The sequence below is a fragment of the Camelus dromedarius genome, chromosome 21 (genome assembly GCF_036321535.1).
Source record: "Camelus dromedarius isolate mCamDro1 chromosome 21, mCamDro1.pat, whole genome shotgun sequence".
Taxonomy (NCBI): domain Eukaryota; kingdom Metazoa; phylum Chordata; class Mammalia; order Artiodactyla; family Camelidae; genus Camelus; species Camelus dromedarius.
The window spans coordinates 23,067,891-23,089,005 of NC_087456.1; the positions used below are offsets into that span (position 1 = coordinate 23,067,891).

Genomic DNA, 21,115 nt, shown 5'->3' on the forward strand with positions numbered 1-21,115 from the left:
GGCTAGGAATGGGGTCCCTGACTGAGATGAAGCAAAAATGTGTCTCCTCCTGCTGTGTTCTCCAACTTCCCTCAGCAGATCTTGAATGAAGGCAGGCATGAACTTATGAATGAACACACAGTAATTATAAAGATTAAATGAAATATTTCTAAAGTACTTAGAATGGTGCTTGCTATGTAGAAAAATGCAATATATATGATAGAGAGTGACCTGGGTATATTTCTGCAGGGAACTATAATTCAAAAAGACACATGCACCCCAATGTTCATAGAAGCAGTATTTACAATAGCCAAGACACAGAAACAACCTGAATGTCCATCAACAGATGACTGGATAAAGAAGTTGTGTATATATATACACACACACACACATACATATGTATACATATACACACACACATATATATATTCACATACATATGTAGTGTATATATGTAGTATATATAGCTATTTAGTGTGTATATATATATATGTACACACATACACATACAATGGAATACTACTCAGCCATGAAAAGAATAAAATAATGTCACTTGCTGCAACATGGATGGACCTGGAGATCCATTCTAAGTGAAATAAGCCTGAAAGAGAAAGAAAAATACCATATGATATCACCTATGTGTGGAGTCTTTAAAAAAAAAATGACACAGATGAACTTATTTACAAAACAGAAGCAGACTCAGCCATAGAGAAGAAACTTATGGTTACCAGAGGAGAAGGGGATGGGAAGGGATAAATTACGAGTTCAACGTTTGCAGATACTAATTACTATATATAAAATAAACAACAAGTTTTTACCGTATAGCACAGGGAACTATATTTAATACCTTGTAGTAACATATAATGAAAAAGAATATGAAAATGAATATATATACATGTATGTATGACTGAAACATGCTGTGCACCAGAAATTGATGCAATATTGTAAACTGATTACACTTCAGTTAAAAAAAAAAAAGACCTGGACCAAAAAAAAAAGAAAAAAGCTAGCGAGTGAGAACAGCTCTGTCTACACCAGTCGGTATCTGCCAACAGCCGTGGCCATGGACCCAGAGCAACAAAGGGTCCAGGCTGAAGGGAATGACCACATCATAGAGGAATCCCCCAAGCCCTAAGCACCTGTGTGCAATGCTTTACACTTAGATGCCTGTTTTCACTCTCCCTTCTTCTCCCTAGGAACATGGGAGATCATCTTGACCTTCTCTTAGGAGTGGTGCTCATGGCCAGTCCTGTGCTTAGAATTTCTTCCTGCTCCTTCGATGGTCAGATGGCCTTATATCGTTTCTGCAACCTCACCCAGGTCCCCCAGGTCCCCAATACCACCAAGAGCCTCCTGCTAAGCTACAACTACATCAGGACAGTCACAACCACATCCTTCCCTGTCCTGGAGCAGCTGCAGCTGCTGGAGCTCGGGACTCAGTTCACCCCTTTGACCATTGACAAAGAAGCCTTCAGAAACCTGCCCAATCTTAGAATCTTGGACCTGGGCCAAAATCAGGTAGACTTCTTGCATCCAGATGCTTTTCAAGGACTGCCCCATCTCTCTGAACTTAGACTGTTTTATTGTGGTCTCTCCGATGCTGTATTAAAAGATGGTTATTTCAGAAATTTAGAGTCTTTAACTCGCTTGGACCTATCTAAAAACCGGATTCAGAGTCTTCACCTTCATCCTTCATTCTGGGAATTGAATTCTTTGAAGTCCATTGATTTTTCCCTCAACCAGATACCAGTTGTATGTGAGCATGGGCTCAAACCCCTCCAAGGAAAAACACTCTCCTTTTTAAGCCTTGCTGATAATAACCTGTACAACAGGGTCTCAGTGGACTGGGAAAAGTGTATGAACCCATTCAGAAACATGGTCCTGGAAACCCTCGATGTTTCTGGCAATGGCTGGACAGTGGACATCACAAGAAACTTCAGCCATGCCATCAATGGAAGCCAGGTTTTCTCTTTGGTTCTTGCTCACCACATTATGGGTTCTCACTTTGGCTTCCATAACATCAAAGAACCTGACCGAAACACATTTGCTGGCCTGGCCAGGAGCTCGGTGATACATCTGGACCTTTCACACGGGTTTATCTTCTCCCTGAACTTCCGACTCTTTGAGATGCTCAAGGAGTTGAAGGTTCTGAACCTTGCCTACAACAAAATAAACAAGATTGCAGATGAAGCATTTTATGGACTCGACAACCTCCAAGTTCTCAATATGTCACATAACCTGCTGGGGGAACTTTATAATTCTAATTTTGATGGATTACCTGAGGTTGCCTATATTGACCTGCAAAAGAATCACATCGGGATCATTGAGGACCAGACATTCAGATTCCTGGAAAAATTAAATACCTTGGATCTCCGGGATAATGCTCTTACAACAATTTATTTTATTCCCAGCATACCTACTGTCTTCCTGGGTGGCAATAAGCTGGTGACTTTGCCAAACATCACACTTACAGCCAACTTCATCCACTTATCAGAGAACAGGCTGGAAAATCTGGATGATCTCTACTTCCTTCTCCAGGTCCCTCATCTCCAATTTCTCATTTTAAATCAAAATCGCCTTTCCTCTTGTAACCAAAGGCATGCCCCGGCAGAGAATCCCAGCTTAAAACAGCTTTTCCTTGGAGAAAACATGCTGCAACTTGCCTGGGAAACCGGGTTCTGTTGGGATGTTTTTAAGGGGCTTTCCCAACTCAAAATCCTGTATTTGAATAACAACTACTTGAATTTCCTCCCACCAGGAGTCTTTTACCATCTAACTGCACTGAGGGGACTCAGCCTCAGCTCCAACAGGCTGACAGTTCTATTCCCTGGTGACTTACCTGCTACTTTGGAGATCCTGGATATATCCAGAAACCAGCTCCTATCTCCTGATCCTGATTTATTTGCATCACTCAGTTTTGTGGATCTAACTCATAACAAGTTCATCTGTGAGTGTGAACTTAGCACTTTTATCAATTGGCTCAATCAAACCAATGTCACGATATTTGGGTCTCCTGAAGACATATACTGTGTGTACCCGAGTTCGTACGCTGGGACTTCCCTCTACTCTGTTTCCACGGAAGGTTGTGATGAAGAGGAAGTTTTAAAGTCCCTCAGGTTTTCCCTTTTCATCTTATTCACTGTCACTTTGACTCTGTTCCTCATGACCATGCTTGTAGTCACGAAGTTCCGAGGGTTTTGTTTCCTCTGTTATAAGAAAGCCCAGAGACTGGTGTTCAAAGACCCCGCCAAGGAAAGAGAATCAGACACGTATAAGTACGATGCTTACTTGTGCTTCAGTAGCAAAGACTTTGAATGGGTGCAGAATACTTTGCTCAAACACCTGGACGCTCAGTATAGCGACCAAAACAGATTTAACCTGTGCTTTGAAGAAAGAGACTTTGTGCCAGGGGAGAACCACATCGCCAACATCCAAGATGCCGTGTGGAGCAGCAGAAAGATTGTCTGTCTTGTGAGCAGACACTTCCTTAGAGATGGGTGGTGCCTCGAAGCCTTCAGCTACGCCCAGAGCAGGTGCTTAGCTGACCTCAATGGCGCCCTCATCATGGTGGTGGTCGGGTCCCTGTCCCAGTACCAGCTGATGAAGCATCAGTCCATCAGAGGATTTGTACAGAAACGGCAGTACTTGAGGTGGCCTGAGGATCTTCAGGATGTTGGCTGGTTTCTTAACAAACTCTCTCAACACATTCTAAAGAAAGGAAAGGAAAAGAAGAAAGACAATGACATTCAGTTGCAAAGTACAACCACCATCTCCTAGTCAAAGGAACAGTTTAACACTTAACTCAAGCCACAGATAACTCTTCACCTTGTATTTCCACTAAGTTACCATGAGGGGGGTCCTCTGGGGACTTGTTGCTTTCCTACTATGAAGACAACATAAATCTCTTGATTTTCACAGGAACATGACATTTTGTCTCACCAACCTCTGCATGGAAAGGAATAGATCTAGAAAATTGCAGCCACCCCCAGAGCATCCCAACTCTCCACTGATTTCCTTTCAGACCCAATAACACTGTTCCCTCCTGTTGCACTGACTGTGGGGTAAATCCTTGTCATGGGAAGGGCGCCTCAAGTGAAGTTACAGATGGCCAACACCCAGGTGTCTCCAGCGTTCAGTTCCTGAAGGAGCTGGCTGATGACCTGGAACTCTGAGCCCTGCAGAACAACACTAAGTAGAAAACAAATGGAAAAAGAGGCGTGCTTCCTGCTTCTGCCGTGGGAACAGTGCCACTGCTCAGTCTCAGGGATGAGGGGGGCCACGGAGAGTCTGACAGGAGAATGATTAGGTTTCTTGTGGCCATTCCGCTCCTCTTCTTACCTTCTGGGTCTAGTGGGCAGTGAATGTTCTTTTTTGCTTGCAATCTTTATTTCCACCTGGCATAAGAGAACTTCCATGATTTAGCAGCAACCTTTTCCAGCTGTATTCCCCACCCTCGCCCCACCACACCCCATTTATCAGCCACACAACCTGTTACAGAAAGATCTTGGATTTGGGACCCAGATCCTTGTGTGAGTTCTGATTCTGCTGCTCATGAGCTGTGTGACCTCGAGCACGTTACACACCATTGCTGGTCTGCTTTCTTATCTATAGGTGTCATCATATCTACCTCATAGAGTTGCCATGAGAGTGAAATTGGCCAAGGATATCGGGGCATCTCAGATCTCATCCTGAGCTGCTCTAATGGTCATGGAAGGATGCTCACACCAGGGGACCTTCTGGAGGCAGTCATAATTTCTTAGAAGCTGTATTTTTTTTATCTTAAAAGAAATTTATATGTATTTTGCATTGTTTCCTGTTTATTTCAATATAGAAATATTTTTGCAAAAGCATTAAGGAAATCTAAACCAAGGAAGGTGCCCAAGTTACCCCATGGCTTCCCATACAGACGCCTCCAAATCCAACCCAGCCGGGGACTCAGCACTTCACATGTCACACTGTTCCCCTCACTGTCCTCCCTGCATCCTAACTTCTACAACACAGACAGACAGACAGACACACACACACACACACACACACACACACAGGCTGTTGTCATCCCAGCTTCGTGGGGCCCCTCTGACTCCTGAGACTGAGCTTGCCCTGCTCCCATTGTTCTTTGTTCCTTGAAACACCCATTAGCATTGTTCTTTGGCACAGCCACATCCCCTCCCCCAGCTCTGCTGCTTCCTTCTGGGATATTCTCCCATCCCTGCAATCCATCCTACCTGTTCTTCAAAATCCAGCCCACCAAACCTCCTTGGGATGCCCCCAGCCCAGATCCTCTCTCCTTTTTGTGCAAACGCTTGCACTTTATCTGTCCTTTTAAAACAAACTCTTCTTGTTTCCTGCCTCCTTTGAGAATCGGGAGCCTGCCTGGCCCCCCACCCCCTCTAGACTATAAGCTCCATAAGGAAAGATCTGTAACAGATCCCATACCGTTTCCAGACCACACAAGGCTTTCCCACCTATACTTTTCCATGCTTCTTCCTCCCTCTGGAATTCCTTCTCCCCACCCTCCTCCGTCTGCCCAGTGAATTTCCTAGCACCACCACCCGTGCCTTATGACCTGACTGATATACAACATTGTGTTGGCCAATGTGTGTGCGGGTGTGCAGAGGCACCCTAGGCTGTGAGCCCCTGATGGCAGGGACTGAGTCTTGTCATCTTTGTATCCTAAGCCCAGTACGCTGCCTGGCCTGTAGTGTGTGCTTAATAAATGCCTGGTGAATGGATGAAGCACAGTGCAGAACCCTGCCTCCCCAGTGTCTAAGCTGCTGCTATTAGGTGCTTCTGGGATGGGCAGGGCAGGACCAGGAGAGCGGGACATCCACACAGGTGCTGCAAGGGTAGGAGACCACAGGCTCTAAGAAACCTGCTGAACTTTGTCTCAAATGACAGGGCATGGGTGGAGCTCCTAGACTAGTAGCCAGGAGTTGGGCTAGGATGGAGGGATGGTGGGAAAGGGAAACAGGGTCAAGAAGCTCCTTGTGAACCTCATACTAAGAAATCCACAAGGGAACGGTATAGCTCAAGTGGTAAAGCACATGCTCAGCACCCAAGTGGTCCTGGGTTCAATCCCCAGTACCTCCTCCAAGCGGAAACCAAGGAAGAAATCTAATTACCTCCACTCATAAAACAAACAACACAAGCCAAGAAATCCAGCAAGACAAAAAGCAGCAACAAAGTATTGCTGCCAGTAACAGTGATAACCACAGATCCAGAAGACGGCAGTACGGTCACTTCGTCTCAGCGCAATCTCTCCTGCCTGACCTGCTCGCCAGCCATGGCTCTCCGGGGGCCTGGGCAGCTCAGACACGGATGCAGTCTCCCGAGCAGAACCTCCTGTAAGAACATGACTCCTGAAGGAGGAGCTGGGGGGTTGGAGAGGAGGTAGTGCTACACTCGGCACCCCTCTTGCTTTGGGTGACCTTCCCCGTGACTCTCTTTTCCAACCAAACCTGGGACGTGTGAAATGACAGGTGCACGTGTATTTATAAGAACGATAAGTCAGAACACAGATCACGTTTGACATCTGAGAGGAGTCTGTCCTGCAGCCTTTTGGAATCCTACTATTTAAACACACAAATGGCATAATCTTCCTACTGAAACTCATTGAAAAAGTTACCTTTGGACATTTCCATACAGACTTTATTCAGGACCAGTTCATGGCCTACCTCTCAGCCACCACAGAATTCAACACTCCTCTCTAATTTATTACAAAACTTCTCTTTTCTGGCAAAGACCCAAAAGTTTCTTAAATTCTCTTCGTTCGTCTTCCCTTCCATCACTAATCTCAGCAGTTGGAATGGTTTTTGAGGCTATTTTGCCAAGTCCCACTTCACAAGAGTTGTGGCGTCTCTGACACAAGATGAGAGCAGCAGCGCCGTGTTGAGACGTGGGTACCGGGTGGTCCACACAACTCAGAGTCAGGCCTCGGTAGACTGATAAATTCCATACAGCATCGCCCTTTGGGGTCACTCCTAAATAGGAGGAACTCCTCCAATTCAGTTTAAGAACAGCAAGTGTTTGCTGTCTTTGAAATTGAGGCTGTTTGGGAAATTTTACAATATTGGTTGGGGCTGCTGAAAACTTCAAAGAGAATACCACTCATAATCTCAAGTACAGCTGGCCCTGAAAATGTCTTGCAGTGAATATCATTTAGATAGTCTCAATATAATGTAAAGGAAATGTGGTTGAGAGTTGGAAATTACAAAATAACTATGTCAGAGAAGAGAAGAATGTGGGTACAAGTGTAAGATAGATAAATTCTCATCTACCACAATTGAAAATGTCTCGAATGTTAAATCAAGAAAGAGCATTCTGAGTCTGTATTTGGAGATATGGAAATGCCAGAGGGAAGATCTAGACAATTAATGGTGATTGCCTGAGGGAGTTCTGCCCAATTCTTCCATCAGGAACATCTAACAAGGTAAAGAAACTATTTTTAAGTCTATTTGGAGGTACTGGGGAACTATAAGGCAGTAAGTAGAGCTAAGATACAAGAGAAGGACTTGGAACAACTGAAATCAAGAAGGAGGACCACATTTAAATTAAGACCCACCCATCCAAAGGCCATCAGTGAGCAAATAGGCCAACGACAGTATGGAAGAATAAGACATGCATCTATAAGTGACCCATAGCCAACATAGGAAAGCCCCCCGACAAACCAAGAAGAAAAAGACAACACAGAAGAAAAATTGACAAAAGGCTTAAGAATTTCACGAAAGGATATCCAGTGGCCAAAAGCAAATGAAAAGATATTCAACCTCCTTTAGTTATCCGGGAAATGCAAATTAAAACCACATCACGATACCACTACACACCCTCCAGGATGGCTAAAGTTAAGAAGACGGACAGTATCAAGTATTGGCAAGGATGTGGAGCGGTTGAAACTCTCCTGCATTATTGGTGAGAATGTAAATTGGTATACTTTCAAAAACAGTCCATCAGTATCTACCAAAGTTGAACCCACATGTGACCTGTGACACCATGACTCTACTCATTGGTAGAAACCCACACACACATGCACCAGAAGGCAAAAATGTTACGGCAGCATTATTTGCAGTAGCCGCCATTGGAAACAACCCACATGTCCACCAACCATAAAAGGGATAAATAAATTGTGGTTATTGAAAAACACAGAAACAGCCATTACCCGACTGCAGCCACATGCAACAGTATGCGTGAATCTCACAAAAATGTTAAGTCAGAGAAGCGAGGCATGACTGCATTACGTGGTTCCATTTTTAACAATTTTCAAGGAGGCAAACTCACATATGAGGCTAATGGTTACCTTTGGGGATGAGGGCGGGGAACGTTGGAGGGGGGCTTCCAAAAGCTGGTCATGTTCTGTTTCTTGATCCAAGTGATGATGTGTGTGTGTCCACTTTGTGACAAGACATTTCATTGTAGCAATTAATTTGTTCACTTTTCTGTATAGTATTATTCTTCGGTTTAAAAAAAAAAAACAAATACCTTATCTTTGTTAAGATCGACCTCTGGTCTCGGTGTGTTTCCCTGCCCAGCCCCAACCAAAGGAAAAACACAAGTGATTGGCTGGGGGGCTTAGGGAGACTGAGGGAGGCGGGGGTGGGACAGGCCACAGCCAACTTTCATTTTGAGCCTCTGGTATTATTTAATGTTCAACCCTGTGCAGGCATTTCATTAAGAATACTTTAATATAGACAGACTATTTAGCCAGTATTTACATAGATAAAATGGAGACACTAACTTCTGTCCTTGACAGAAGACAAAGAAAATAGAATTAGCTAGAATTTAAAAATTAAACCAACAAAAGAACCAGCAAAGAAAAACAACATTCTTTCAACAGGTGACCATACATGTGAATGATACATAGGATGTTTTGCTCAATTTTATTTTTTTTAAGATTAAAGAAATGCTTCCTCTGTTTTACTAGCCATCAAACATCTGATGTCTCCATGACCCCAATAACTTCCATTTAGATAGACCTGTCTTAAACATCTTTATTTTCCAGACAGTTCTATGGCAGGAACTCGCTCAGGCTGTGGTCCTCTCAGGCCCCACAGGTCTGGGCGAGTGTGACAAGGAAGCGTTATTCCTGAAACTGGGGGCCCTGCTCCCGCAGGCTGGAAACAGTGTTTCTTTTCCCAGCGCAGGCAGGTCACCTCTGCAGGCCCCTGTTTTCCTGTCTCCTCTGCGGGAATGTTGTCTCTCTGAGACGTGATAAAATCAATGACATCATGTCTCATCGGGCCCCAGCCGCCTCAGGAAGCAGGTGCTTTGGTGTGGTGGAGCCTGGGGCATTTTTCTGCGGAGCTGACCTGGGTTTGCCGCTCAAGCAGCTCTCAGGACCTAACACTTGAGGCCGCTTTCATGGTTTTTCCAATGACCTTGGCCATGAATGGGTCCCCAGCTCTTTCCCCAGCTGCAGCTGTGTTGTAGGGCCAGCATCTTCCAGGCCTGCAGGTCGTGCCAAGCCTGGAGGGATTTGCAAAAATAAGTAACCAGTGTTTCTGTGCTCCAGAAAACACTGTGAAAACAAGAAAGCCCTTTTGGAGAGGAGACCAGGAGTCACCACTGGTGCTTCCTGGGAGGACCTTCAGGCTTAGCGTCCAACAAAGGAGGGAGCACTGGCTGGTGAAGGCACCGCCTCTAGCTGGACTCAGTCTGCAGCCTCAAGTGAGCCTGGGGCAGGCGTTCCCCAGCTCGCATCCACCCCAGACACAGCCATAGGAAACACTCGGCTTGGAACCCGGAGATGCCCTGGCTGTGTGTGGTTTCACTGCTTGGAGCTTCAGGATTTGGTTTGTTGTTGTAATTTCCACCCCCCCCAGGATTAAAAAGTATGTAGAAACTAGTAGCACAGTTCTAGCACAAAATAAATGCACATTAACACCCGGCGGCTGATGGAGACAGGGCTGTGTCGTGTAAATCGCCCATCCAAGTTTCCCTGGTTCCTTGGATCTGCCTTCAGTTCCTCTGCTCTGTCCCTGGGGTGAAACTGACCTCTTTGGAAGTTTAGGCAATGCCTTTGGAAATCTGAGAAGGAAATCCCTGAGTTGTTTGTTTGTTTGCTTTAAACATAAAATGAAATGGACAGATCCTAACTATATATACTTCAGTGCCTTTTGACAACTGTCTACACCCATGTTATCAAGACCTCAGTCAAGATACAGAGAACTGACATCACTCTGGAAAGTGCCCTCTTACTGTTTTTTGGCTAGTACCTGCCCCCGCCCCAACTCAGATAACCACTGTTGTGACTTCCATCAGCCTGGATTGATTTTTGCCTCTTCCCGAACTTCACCTAAACGGAATCATTCAGTCAGTCCTTTGCATCGGCCTTCTTTTACTTATGATCTTTTGAGATTCTTCACGAGGTCACATCCATCAGCGGTTTGCTCTCTTTCACCGCATTGTGTGGATTTACCACCATTTATTTATCCCGTCTCCTGTTGAGATTTGTTGTTTGCAGTTACTTGCTACTACAAATAAAGCTACCAGGGACCATTCTTTTACAGATGTTTCTGTGGTTGTATTTTTATTTCTCTTGGGTAACTATCTCAGACTGAAATTGCTGGGTCATAGGGTAGGGATACATTACTTTGAAGAAAAAAAAAATTGCCAGGCAGTTTTCCAAAATGCTGAAGAACATTTCGCAGAATTACCAAGCAAGCGTGAGGTTCCAGTTGTTTCAGATCCTCGCCTGCACTTGGTGTGGTCGACCTTTTGCATGTTAACCTTTCTAGTGAGCGTGAAGTGGTATCTTAGAGTGGTTTTCATTTGCATTTTCCTAATGACTAATATGTTGGATACCTTCTCACGTGCTTGTTACCCATTTGCATATATTCTCTTAATAACTGTCTGTTCATGTCTTGAGTCCATCTTAAATGAGTTGTTTATCTTTTTGTCATTGATTTGCAAGTGTGTTTTATGCACTGCAGGCACGAGTCTTCCTCAGACATATGTATCACTAATATTTTCTCAGTTTACAGCTTGCCTCTTCATTTTATTAACAGTTTCTTTAATGAGGAAAAGCTTTTCATTTTGATGGAGACCAATTTATCAATTTATTTTATAGTTGGTGTTTTTGTGTTCTTATGTGATAAATGTTTGCCTGTATCAAGGTCATGAGGATATTCCTCTGTGTTTTCTTCTGGAGTCTTTCTACTTTTCACATTTATATTTAAATCTGTGCTTGCTGCCCTGGTTTGGGGGGCTGAGTGCAGAGCCCCAGGGAGCTGTTCTAGCAGGAGACGCACCCCAGCCCAGGGGAATGCTGGCCGGACACTGAGGGGTTGTCCTTTGCTTCCTTATCCTTCTTCCTTCTGAATAGCAAGGAAGAGTTAGAAGCTGTAGCCTCAGGCTGAGTAAAGGCACATGAAAGCTGCTGGGAGCATCTTTTTTTTTAAGCAAATGGCTGTCTCTGCCAAGGAAGAAAAGAATGAACATGTTTTGGGCATTTCTATTGCTGGTCTCCATGCTGGGAAGTCCACCTAAGTCTTCTCACCTGAGCCCCAGGGCAGGCTCGGCTGATGAGTGGTCACCTCCCCACTCACGATCTCTAATCATTGGATGATCTTCCGCTCTTTTACAAGAAGGAAACTCAGACTCAGGTTAAGCAGGGCGACTGTTAGTGAGTGATTCAAATCTGCGTTTTTCTCTTTTGAGGGGGTAATTTTATTTTTTAATTTTTGGGATTTTTTTTCCCTTAAGGGAGGCATGGGGAATTAAACCCAGAACCTTGTGCACACAAAGCATGTGGGCTGCCACTAGGCTACACCCCCCAACTCCATGCAAGTCTGTGTTTTTCTGGCTCTGCTTCTTCTTACTGGGCCACTGAAATGCTTGCTCAGGGAGGCTGCTCACTTTGCTGGGATCTCCCTTGTTCTTCCCTCGTTGCCAAGACGCGACCGCCCAGTCCTAGCAAACCACCAGCGGACGCCCACTCTCAGAGCTGACTGCAAACATTTGCCCTCCCTGCACATCTGCTCTTTCTTTTTGTTTCAGTCAGGATTCAGCTGGGAAAACAGAAGTCACCCTAGGCATTCAAAGTTTCAACTTAGAGAATTAAGGGGTACAGTGAACCAGAGGGAGACCTAAGAGAGTGGAGGTCAGGGAGGCCAATGCCAAAGGCCAGCCTGCAACATGCAAGTAGGCGGACCCGGAAGTCACATCACTGCCAAGAGCCTTTAGGAAGCTCCCACCCGCTTCCTGTGCAGCAGCTCAGGGATGTTGCCTGAGAGCGCTCCAGGAAGACATCCCAAATCGCAGCTTCCACAGCTCTCGCTGCAACTGCCTCCAAAGAATGATGGCCTTTCCTCTTCCTGCTTCCTAACTTTAGTAGCATCTCTCATTTGCAAACTCTAACCAGGAACCAGGCAGGAAGGGGATCAGGGAAATGTTCCTGGCTTTGCTCTTCTCTGCAGAAGCCGCCTTGAAGGTGGGGAGAGGTGGTGATTCCTGGTTGTCCTGAGACCGTCAGGTGCTCCCTTGAAGAGGTGCTCCAGCCCCTGAGGGGACTCTGCATCCTCTGAGTGGTATTTTCAGGGCCCCGCATGGACCTGGGGTTTGGCGTGCTTGTGTCCCCACAGGAGACGTGCAGAAGGAGAGTGATTCTGGGCGAGCCCAGACCTCAGAGACATTACCTAAGGTGGCGGGGGCAGCTGTGAACAGAGCCACAGTGTTACCTGAAAACATCGTGCAGGGCAGCAATCTGAAGGGTCCATCCTGTGTCCCCTGCAGGCAGCCCGGGCCCTGCTATGGGGCTTCTGTGGCCTCAGAGGAAACAACACACACTGAACAACATGCATCCAGAAGCCTCAGCGACTCCTGCATCCCTAGGAGGAGGGGACCGGGAGCTGGTTTGGGAACGTGAGGGGGCTCTCCTACCACAATGGCCAGTTGCTCAAAGGAAACCATCATAGAAAAGAAAAAAGTGTGGGCTATGGAGCATCACATGTTGAACTGCACCCCCTCAAAACCTCAACCTCCAGAGAGCGAACCTGCAGACACTTGATCTGGGACCTCCAGTCTCCAGAACTGGGAGACAATAAAAGCCTATTGTTTAAGCCACTCAGTCCATAGGAACTTGTCACAGCAGCCATAGGAAACCAGCACAGGGAAGGTCAATCCTTCCAGAGATGGGTGAGGGGTGAGGTGTTCCTGGCTGGTCTGACACAGAGTGGGAGAGCCTGGCTGTGGGTTGGAAAAGAACTAGAATCTTCTATTGATGTCTCAGCATCCCATTCCATCACGTCACTTGGGCTTCACTCTTGCTTGGCTAGGGAATTCCGTGGCCCAGGTGCTGGAGGTGGCCAGCGAGGAGCCTGGAAGGCTGATAGGGTCCCTGGGCCAGTGGAGCTGGGCCGCGAGCAGGCAGAGCCCTGCTGTGGCTCCCTCGCCCCATTGTAGGTCCGGACCCCAATCTGCCTCCAGGATGTATGGTGTTCACAGGGTCTGCCTGTCCCCTGAGTCCTGCCTGCCCTCCTCTGCCCATAACGGTGGGGGAGGCAGAAGGAGAAGGCACGATTCCTATCCACAGCCCTTCCATCCTTCATCCAGCCCTTGATGAGAACCGGTGTGAAATGCTTGGGCCGGTGGAATTTCTGCAGCAGGGTGAGGTGGTCAAACCTCTCACTGGCGGAGTTGGATTGATCTGGTTTTGAATCCCAGTGGTTCCGCAGATTAGATTTGTGAGTTTGGGCCAGTCAATGAACTCTCCTGAGTTTGCGTTTCCTCATTTGTATTATAGGACTAACAACAGAGTTTTGTGAGTCTTATTTGCAATAATCCATGCATTTGGCATCTAGCCCAAGTGCAACGGCCTCTAGTGATGCTCACTATTTCTCCTGCTCCTTCCCCGGCTGAGATGCGCATTGATATTCCCTACTGGGGAGAGCGGAGTCTTCTTCCTGGGAACGGGAGCTGAGTCAGCTCCCTTGGGACTGTCCAGGCGGCCGCCCTTTCCGCACCCCGCAGAGGAGAGCAACAAACCGAGCATGCTCACTCGCCTGCTCTGTAATTTTTAATGTGTTTTTATCTTTGCATGAAGGGAGAGGATGCTATTTTTTTTAATCTTGAATCTTTCTGCATATGTAATGATTGACCCCTGCATATATTCTGTCTTCAGGTAAAAAACGATGGCGTTTCAATGGTGTTATCACCCCTGCTGCTCAGACTCCAGGGAAGCCTCATGGGGGGGGGTCCATGTTTAAGATTAGGTTTATCTGTCTGTTTACACTGTGTGAATTCCAGGATTTCAGGGCTGATGCAGGAAAAGAGCATGACCACTAGGTGGCAGTGCACACAGCGCGCTTTATTTAGATGGCACTTGGACAGGTTACCTGGGAGGGAGAGTCCCTCGCAGCAGGAGAGCTTCCAGGGACAGAGGCTCAGGGCCACCACCCAGAAGGGGAGAGAGCAAGGGCACTACGTGTCTAGGTGAGGTCATTCAGCAGCATGGTGCAGAGTCTTTAGGTCAGAGAGCTCCGAAGGGCAGCCACAGTTTGGGGTCTTTTATAGACCTGGGATTTGTCTTCTCTATGGCCAGCAGATGTTGGGTGCAGGTTTGTGAGGTTATTAAAAGCAGGCAGGCTCTAAATGGGTTTAAAAAAAAAACTTATCTGGGCTGTATCTAAAGCCATTGGGTGTGTAAAAATTTGACTTCGGTGAGGGCGAGCATGGAGCTAGTGTTTCTGCACCACTGTGCAGAAGTGAACAGCCTAGGGGCCGGTGCACAGGGGCCATTTTAAACCCATTTATACAACACAGCCCTAAAGAAAATTGTGGAAGGCACGCAGGACCTATTTGTCTGGCCTCCTTAGATTGTGTTGTAGTCTCTACCGCCATGGTGGTGAGTGCGGATGAGCCCTAGTGGCTGCCCAGTAAAGTTTACAAACTACTGCCCAGCCCAGCCCAGATCCTCAGCTGTCACGAAAACACAGTAGAAGGAAAAGCAGGAACAGCATAGAAGCATTCCCAGAACGCTGGGGATAGGATTGCCAGCCCCAGGGTCACCGTCTCCACAGGAAGTCCCTAGGCTCCTGCCGAGGGTCAGAACAAACCTGAAGTTTCAGGGCATCAACAACATGTGGGTGTCACAGCCTCAGCCGACAAAGGGCTTGCTTTCTTCATTGGCAGATTTTTCATTATTTCCATGAAGCAGATGATGATGTATTTGGCCAACAGACATCTTGTTCAATGGATTTCCAAGCTGGTTATAAAAATAAAAGCGAAGTAATGCCATCGTATCTAAGATGTCATTGATTACAAGCTATTCCTTTATTGGATGTACCACTCATGTATCTTAAAAACTGCCATTTAAATAATGGCAATTGTTTGTATAATGCATGCTGGTCGCTCAGTGTTAAGTATGAAAGAAATGTGTTTTGGAATTGATGAGCTGCAGTAGTACAAACTGCTCCCTTGTGGATGAGCCCACACACATCCTCCCACACACACAGAGCCTGTGGCGACAGAGAGGGTCTTTAAGGTGCCCTTTCCACTCCCACATCCTGTGGTTTTGGTCCAATGCTTTCCTCGTGGGAGGCTCGGCATGTTTCCATGGGCCCAGATCCCCCGCTGGAACAGGGAGTCCCTTGGGGTAGCACTGTCAGAGGTTCCCCAGGTCTCAGACAGCAGGATCTGACATTCTTAAAAATGGAACACACTGAAATAGTGTCATTATGTAATGAATTTATCCTCTGTTCCTAGCTGCAGAGCGAGGATTAGAGCAGAGGCTTGGCGAACTGACCCCAGTCGGGAGGGACCACCATTTGCCCCTGTAGAAGAGGAGAAATCATTTTCTCTCAACTGTTCTGAGTTCTTAGCTAAGACTCCTGTAATAAAAGACAGATTAACAAGAGAAGAGCAAATAAGTTTATTAACATGTGTACCTCCTGTAGACACGGGAGATACCCGGGGAAAAATGAGTAACTCCCTGAGATGGTTTAGAATTCAGACTTAAATATCATCTTCATAGGGAAAGGGGCGAGGGGATGTAGGCCTCTTAGGGGAGAGTAAGTGATTCTGGGGACAGGTGAATGGGCCCTCGGGAGACTAGACGGGAGATACGGTTTGTGACGGAGTCTGGATGCGGTGTCGCTCTCTGGTCTCCTGTCCTGTGATGAGTCAGTCTTCCCTGACTGATGAAAGTCCCAGGGAGGGGATTTATGACCAGTTATGTTTCTTTTGGAGGAGCCGTCTTTAGGCAGATAAAGGAAGTTCAGCTAAAGCTTTTCTTTGCATTGACTGTTTCTCAGGTGTCTGTAGCTCAAAATAATCAATATGCCAAAACAGCATATTTGGGGTGCAATATTCTGCCATCCTTCACCTCCTTGACCAAATCAGGAAAGCAGGGCACATCCTGGCCTTCACGTCCTGCCTCAGGTCCTCCCGTGCAAGCCATCACCATGCTCTGTCAGTGCTCTCCAAGTCCAGTTCACTCCCCAGGTCACTGCAACACGGCTTCCGGATGGTCCACAGCCCTGGGCCCGCGGCAGAATCACCCCGGCAGCTTTTCAGAAGTATCCACACCCGGGCCCCGCTCCAAATAAACTACGCCGGACTCCCTGGAGGCCAGAGCTGGGCATTGTTTCTAAGTTCCCCCGGGGGGCGCTCTCTCACAGGAACCCAAATTAAGGCATCAAGGATCACCGTTACCCCTTTTTGGTGCTGTCAACCTCGGCTGGACAGCGGAATCACTGTCACTCCTGTGGCCTTGCTCACAATGCAGACCCAGCCCGCTGCAGTCACCCGGCCTGGGTGTTTTGTGAGCTGCCCCGGGACTCCGTCATGCCCCAGGCGCTGGCACTGTTGCTTTGGGTGCTCCTCCCGCCTTCTCATTCCTCCCCTACACAGCAGCTGGAAGACCTTTCCATCCACCAACCCAATCCTGTCCCCCCAGCTTACAGTCTTTAATTGGCATCTTCTTGCTTTTAGGATGAAATGTAGACCCTACCTTGGCATCCAAGGCTATTCCTGAGATGTGGCCAAGGTACCCACCAGCCTCCAGCAAGGGGCCCGGGAGATGACCTGGACCTGGAGCCCTGCACCACGCCCCACCGGCATGTGAAGGCTGAGCAGGAAGCAGGCAGCTGAGAAGGGGAGAGCGCTGGAGGCGCAGGGTGTGGACCAGGGAATCGAGGAACCCAGGAGCGATGCATTTCAGTACTTGTCACGCTGTATTAAAACTGTTCTAGGATGTGGCTCATCCCACATGTGTGTGAACCTGGAGAGCAGGGCTCCTGCTCTTTGTCTGCTAGTGTGTCTGCCGCCTCTCTGTTCTCAGTGGCCAGCACGGCACTTGCTGGCACAGAGGAGAGATACATGTTAAAGGAGGAGGGCTGGACAGGAGGGAGGCCGGACTCTGGACCTCAGCAGGGCTGGGCAGGGCATCTGGGGCTGCCTCGGGAAGGCAGAGGTCAGAGGAGCCGCCACAACCCACTCCCAGCCGAGAGTCCAGACTGTGTCCTAAGAACAAAGAGATGTCACTGAAGTGTTTTAAGACAGAGGGGACAAGATAGGATTAGCATTTTGAAGAAATAATCCTCCTGCAGTGAGGAGGAGGGGTGGGAAACATACCACCTGAGGACAGAGGATTTTAGTTAATAGACTTTTTAAAAAATTTAAATTAACAAAAATTGTAGGAACTGAGGCAGAAAAGAATGAGGGCCCAGGACTCTGACCTGAGCTGGGTGGGGGTCGGCTTGGCGGCTGCTCTGGGATTGTGGCGTCAAGCACAAAGGGGCAGCCAAAAGTGATATTGGACCCCTCAGGCTGGACTCCCTAAGAAGCTGTCCACATGAAGGGCCAAGAGAAACCACTTCGGGCCTCAATTTTCCCATCTGTAAAATTGAGGTAATGTTAGTACTGAGCTCATAGGTGCTTGTCTCAGCACCTGGTACACAGTAGGTGCTCATTACATGTTAGCTGCTATTATTTCAACACCAAGGGGCTGCAGTGCGGGTCAATGAGAAGCAGGCAGGTTGGGGCACGTGGATTGGAGGTCGAGCTGACCCTCTCTTGGGTAATACTGGGCTCTGTTCTCTGAAGGCACAAAGGAGCCATTAAGGGGAGGGATCTGAACTTGACCAAAGGAGAAAAAGAGTCAAGACGACCCCCACCCCAGGATTCTGGGGCCATTTTCTGATCACAGAGTGAAGAGTGGGCTGCAGATAAGATGATAACTTTGAATCAGAAGACCTGATAGTGGAGGGGCCCAGGGGCTTTCTGGAGCTTAGGGAAGAAGCCTGAGCTGCAGACTCAGTTTTGAGCATCATCAGTATCAAGGGCGAAGTTGAGGCAAAAAGTGGAAGGGTGTGGACAGAGAGCAACCCCAGGGTCAAGGGCAGGGCCCTGGATAACACTGATATTTACAGGGCAAGTAGAAGAGATGCTGGGAGAGGGGACTAAGGAAGGGCAGCCAGAGAGGCAGGAGTAGACCAGGAGAGAGCAGTGTCACAGAAGCTAGGAGGCTGGGTCCAAAAACAGAGACACGTCAGACATCTGTGTGGTGGATGGATGGATGGATGGATGGATGGTTATGCAGGTGCGTGAATACATGGATGGATGGAAGGATGGATAGATGGATGGATGTGTAGGTGGGTGGATGGATGGACGGGTGGATGGATGAGTGGATGGGTGTATAGATGTATGGATGGTCATTGTCAAATGCTATATGAAAATCCCAGAAGAGGAGGCCCGGCTTTGGCTGTGCACAGGTCACTGATGAACTCAGAGCAGGGTCAGGAACCCACACAGCTGTTGTTCGGGCAGTGACTAGTGGGTGAAAGTGTGGAGACCTCAAGTGTGGACTGCTCTAGCAAGCAACTCGGTTGTGAAGGGCAGAAAATACGTGCGGTGTTTAGGGAGGGCGATGCGGCAAAGAGAAGGGTTTTATTCAACCTTAAGATGGAAGCGCCTGGAGGGTGTTGACTTGCTCATGGAAAGAAGACCCAGTGGAAGGGGAGAACTGAGGACCGGGAGAAGCAGGAGGTCCGTGGATGGGGGTGGGTAATAAAATGGGAGTGGGCAAGGGGAGGAGGGGAAGGACCGGGTGAAGTCATAAACCTCGCCACAAATGCCCGTGCCTGAGCTCGCAGACAGGACCATAAGGATACTTCTGAACTTGGAAGAAACAGAAGTCAAGTACAGGTAGGCTAAAACGCACAGTCTTCACAGAGCTGGCTTAAAAAGCGTTTAAGCTGTTCTGCATTTAGTCCTCTAACCCATCCTTTTGAGCAGACAGCAAATTTACTCATGGCTGAACTGACGCCTCGATTTATGTGTTTTTAAGAGACTTTCTTCGTCAGTATTTTCAAAGAATATAATGTGTGCATGTGTGTGTAATTTCGTCGTGTTGAAAATTACAGCTGGGAAAATTAAGCCATGCAGATTTGTAATGGAAAGAAGGGTTCACTCCTCATAATAATCTAGACATGGGAGGAACAGGCCGTGGATCTGTTACGTGTTTTATACGTGTTTGTCAGACTGCAGCGTAATTGATGGCACAGCAAACACTGAGGAATTCTTTCTGCCCACAGCTCCCTCCTCGTTAACTGCAGTTAACTTTCACAGGAAAAAATTTTCCTTGACGTGTTCCACAATGAGTCAGTCTTGGAGTGAATCTTTTGGGGGAAAAAGTGAGCTAAAATTGCTTCAACTGCCTTTGACGGATGGGATGTTGGAAAACATACACACACACTTTCTTCTTTAAAGAGAGGGAAGAAAAAGCACTGACCTATTTTTACCGCCAGATAATGCACTAATGTGGAGCAGTAAACTCCAAGCTTGGCAAGGCTGGGGCTGACATCTTTGAAGAAGCAGACCCAGCTGGCTCAGAGGAAAAAGGCCACAGACATCACAAAAGTTTAAAATCCTGCATCTGAGCCTATGGAGGAAACATCTCCTACCCAGAATTTCAGCAAACCTCATTATAGGAGCCCTACTAAAAAGCTTCAGGGATGTTGCCAATTGCCAGTTCTTTTCGTTAAAAACAAATCTTAAAAAAAAAAAAAAAAAAAAAAAGAAGAAGAAGAAAAAGAAGAAGAGAACAGAGAGCAAAGCATCGCTTATCACCCAGCAGCACGCTGGGAAGGTGACAAACGCCAGAGCCTGTCTTCAAAGACCTAAACTCCTGCCGACACCTTCACTGACTCTGGAGACAATTGCAAGAGTTTTTCTGGACCGATGCAAGTATTTCAAACCTGCATGTGAAGGCACATGCACTAAATCCCAGGCACTGGGAGGTGGACTACTGAGCTCAGGAAAGAGGTAAGGGGGCCAGCAGATTTGATTCCCCTAAGTGCACCTAAAAATTCAAGCACAGCGGATCTCCTATTAAAGAATTTTCTTTGCAGGGCTGTTGTGAGTCCTGGTACATAGTATGTGTTCAATAAACAGCTGAATGTAGGAATAACGGGAGGAGGGGCCCAGAGACACACATTCTGCCTCTGCTATTTACTTCTGGCTTTTCAGGGAGCCCCAGCTTCCTTGGGCCTCAGTGTTCTCATCTGTGCAATGGAAATGATGATGATACCAGCTTTATCTAAAGTACACTCCTTGACTCCCCAGTGTTCCTTAGTAGTGCCTGGAGGAGCTCCTGCTCCCAGACTTAGGGATCAACTCATAAATACACAAAAGGATTTGTAAGCTGTAAATTACTAGAAAAATGTCGGTTTGTGTTTATTACCACTACATGTTACATGAAAACATAATGTGTGAAACACGTTACACGGGTATTTATCCATCCCCAGTGATGGGGGTGTGCCTAGAGCCTCCTCTCGCATCAAGCCCACAGCAGGGCTCCCTGCCTCTTGGTTTGAACATGGGCACCCCCCAGAGTCCCGGGGGCCTCCGAGGCCAGAGCCCTCAGCAGTGCCAACTCTCCAAAGCAGCACGGCTGCTGTCACTGTCACTGGCTACCGGCCCACTGCTAGCATCACTGCGCCGGCAACCAGGAGCTCTCAAGACCCAATTTTCTGGAACAGCCTCAAAGAGGGGCTCCCCCAGGGCTCCCCCTCTGCCCTTCCTGCCTTTGTGCTGTCCTCTGGCTCTGGCATTCCCGACCCATCCCTCTGCTCACGACATGGCCCCACTCCAGCTCCAGATTTGTACCTTCCCAGAGTCTAGCTGGGCCATGTGTCCTCCCGCA

The 21,115-nt window shown here is 47.4% G+C and overlaps 1 protein-coding gene across 2 annotated transcripts in view; it reads left to right on the forward strand.

Moving 5' to 3' along the window:
* Positions 1 to 17,178, forward strand: part of TLR5 (toll like receptor 5) — a 34,379-nt gene extending 17,201 nt beyond the window's left edge. Inside the window, exon 4 of one of the 2 annotated variants that reach the window (XR_838134.3) lies at positions 16,903 to 17,178. Coding sequence is in view for 1 of the 2 variants with exons in the window: in XM_010992762.3 (XP_010991064.1) it covers positions 1,176 to 3,756 (2,581 nt within the window). In the remaining variant the exon portion in view is untranslated. Of the gene's footprint in view, positions 1 to 1,175; positions 10,479 to 16,902 lie in introns of those variants that run through there. The other variant, XM_010992762.3, reaches the window with a different exon arrangement.
* The last annotated feature ends 3,937 nt before the right edge of the window (positions 17,179 to 21,115 follow it).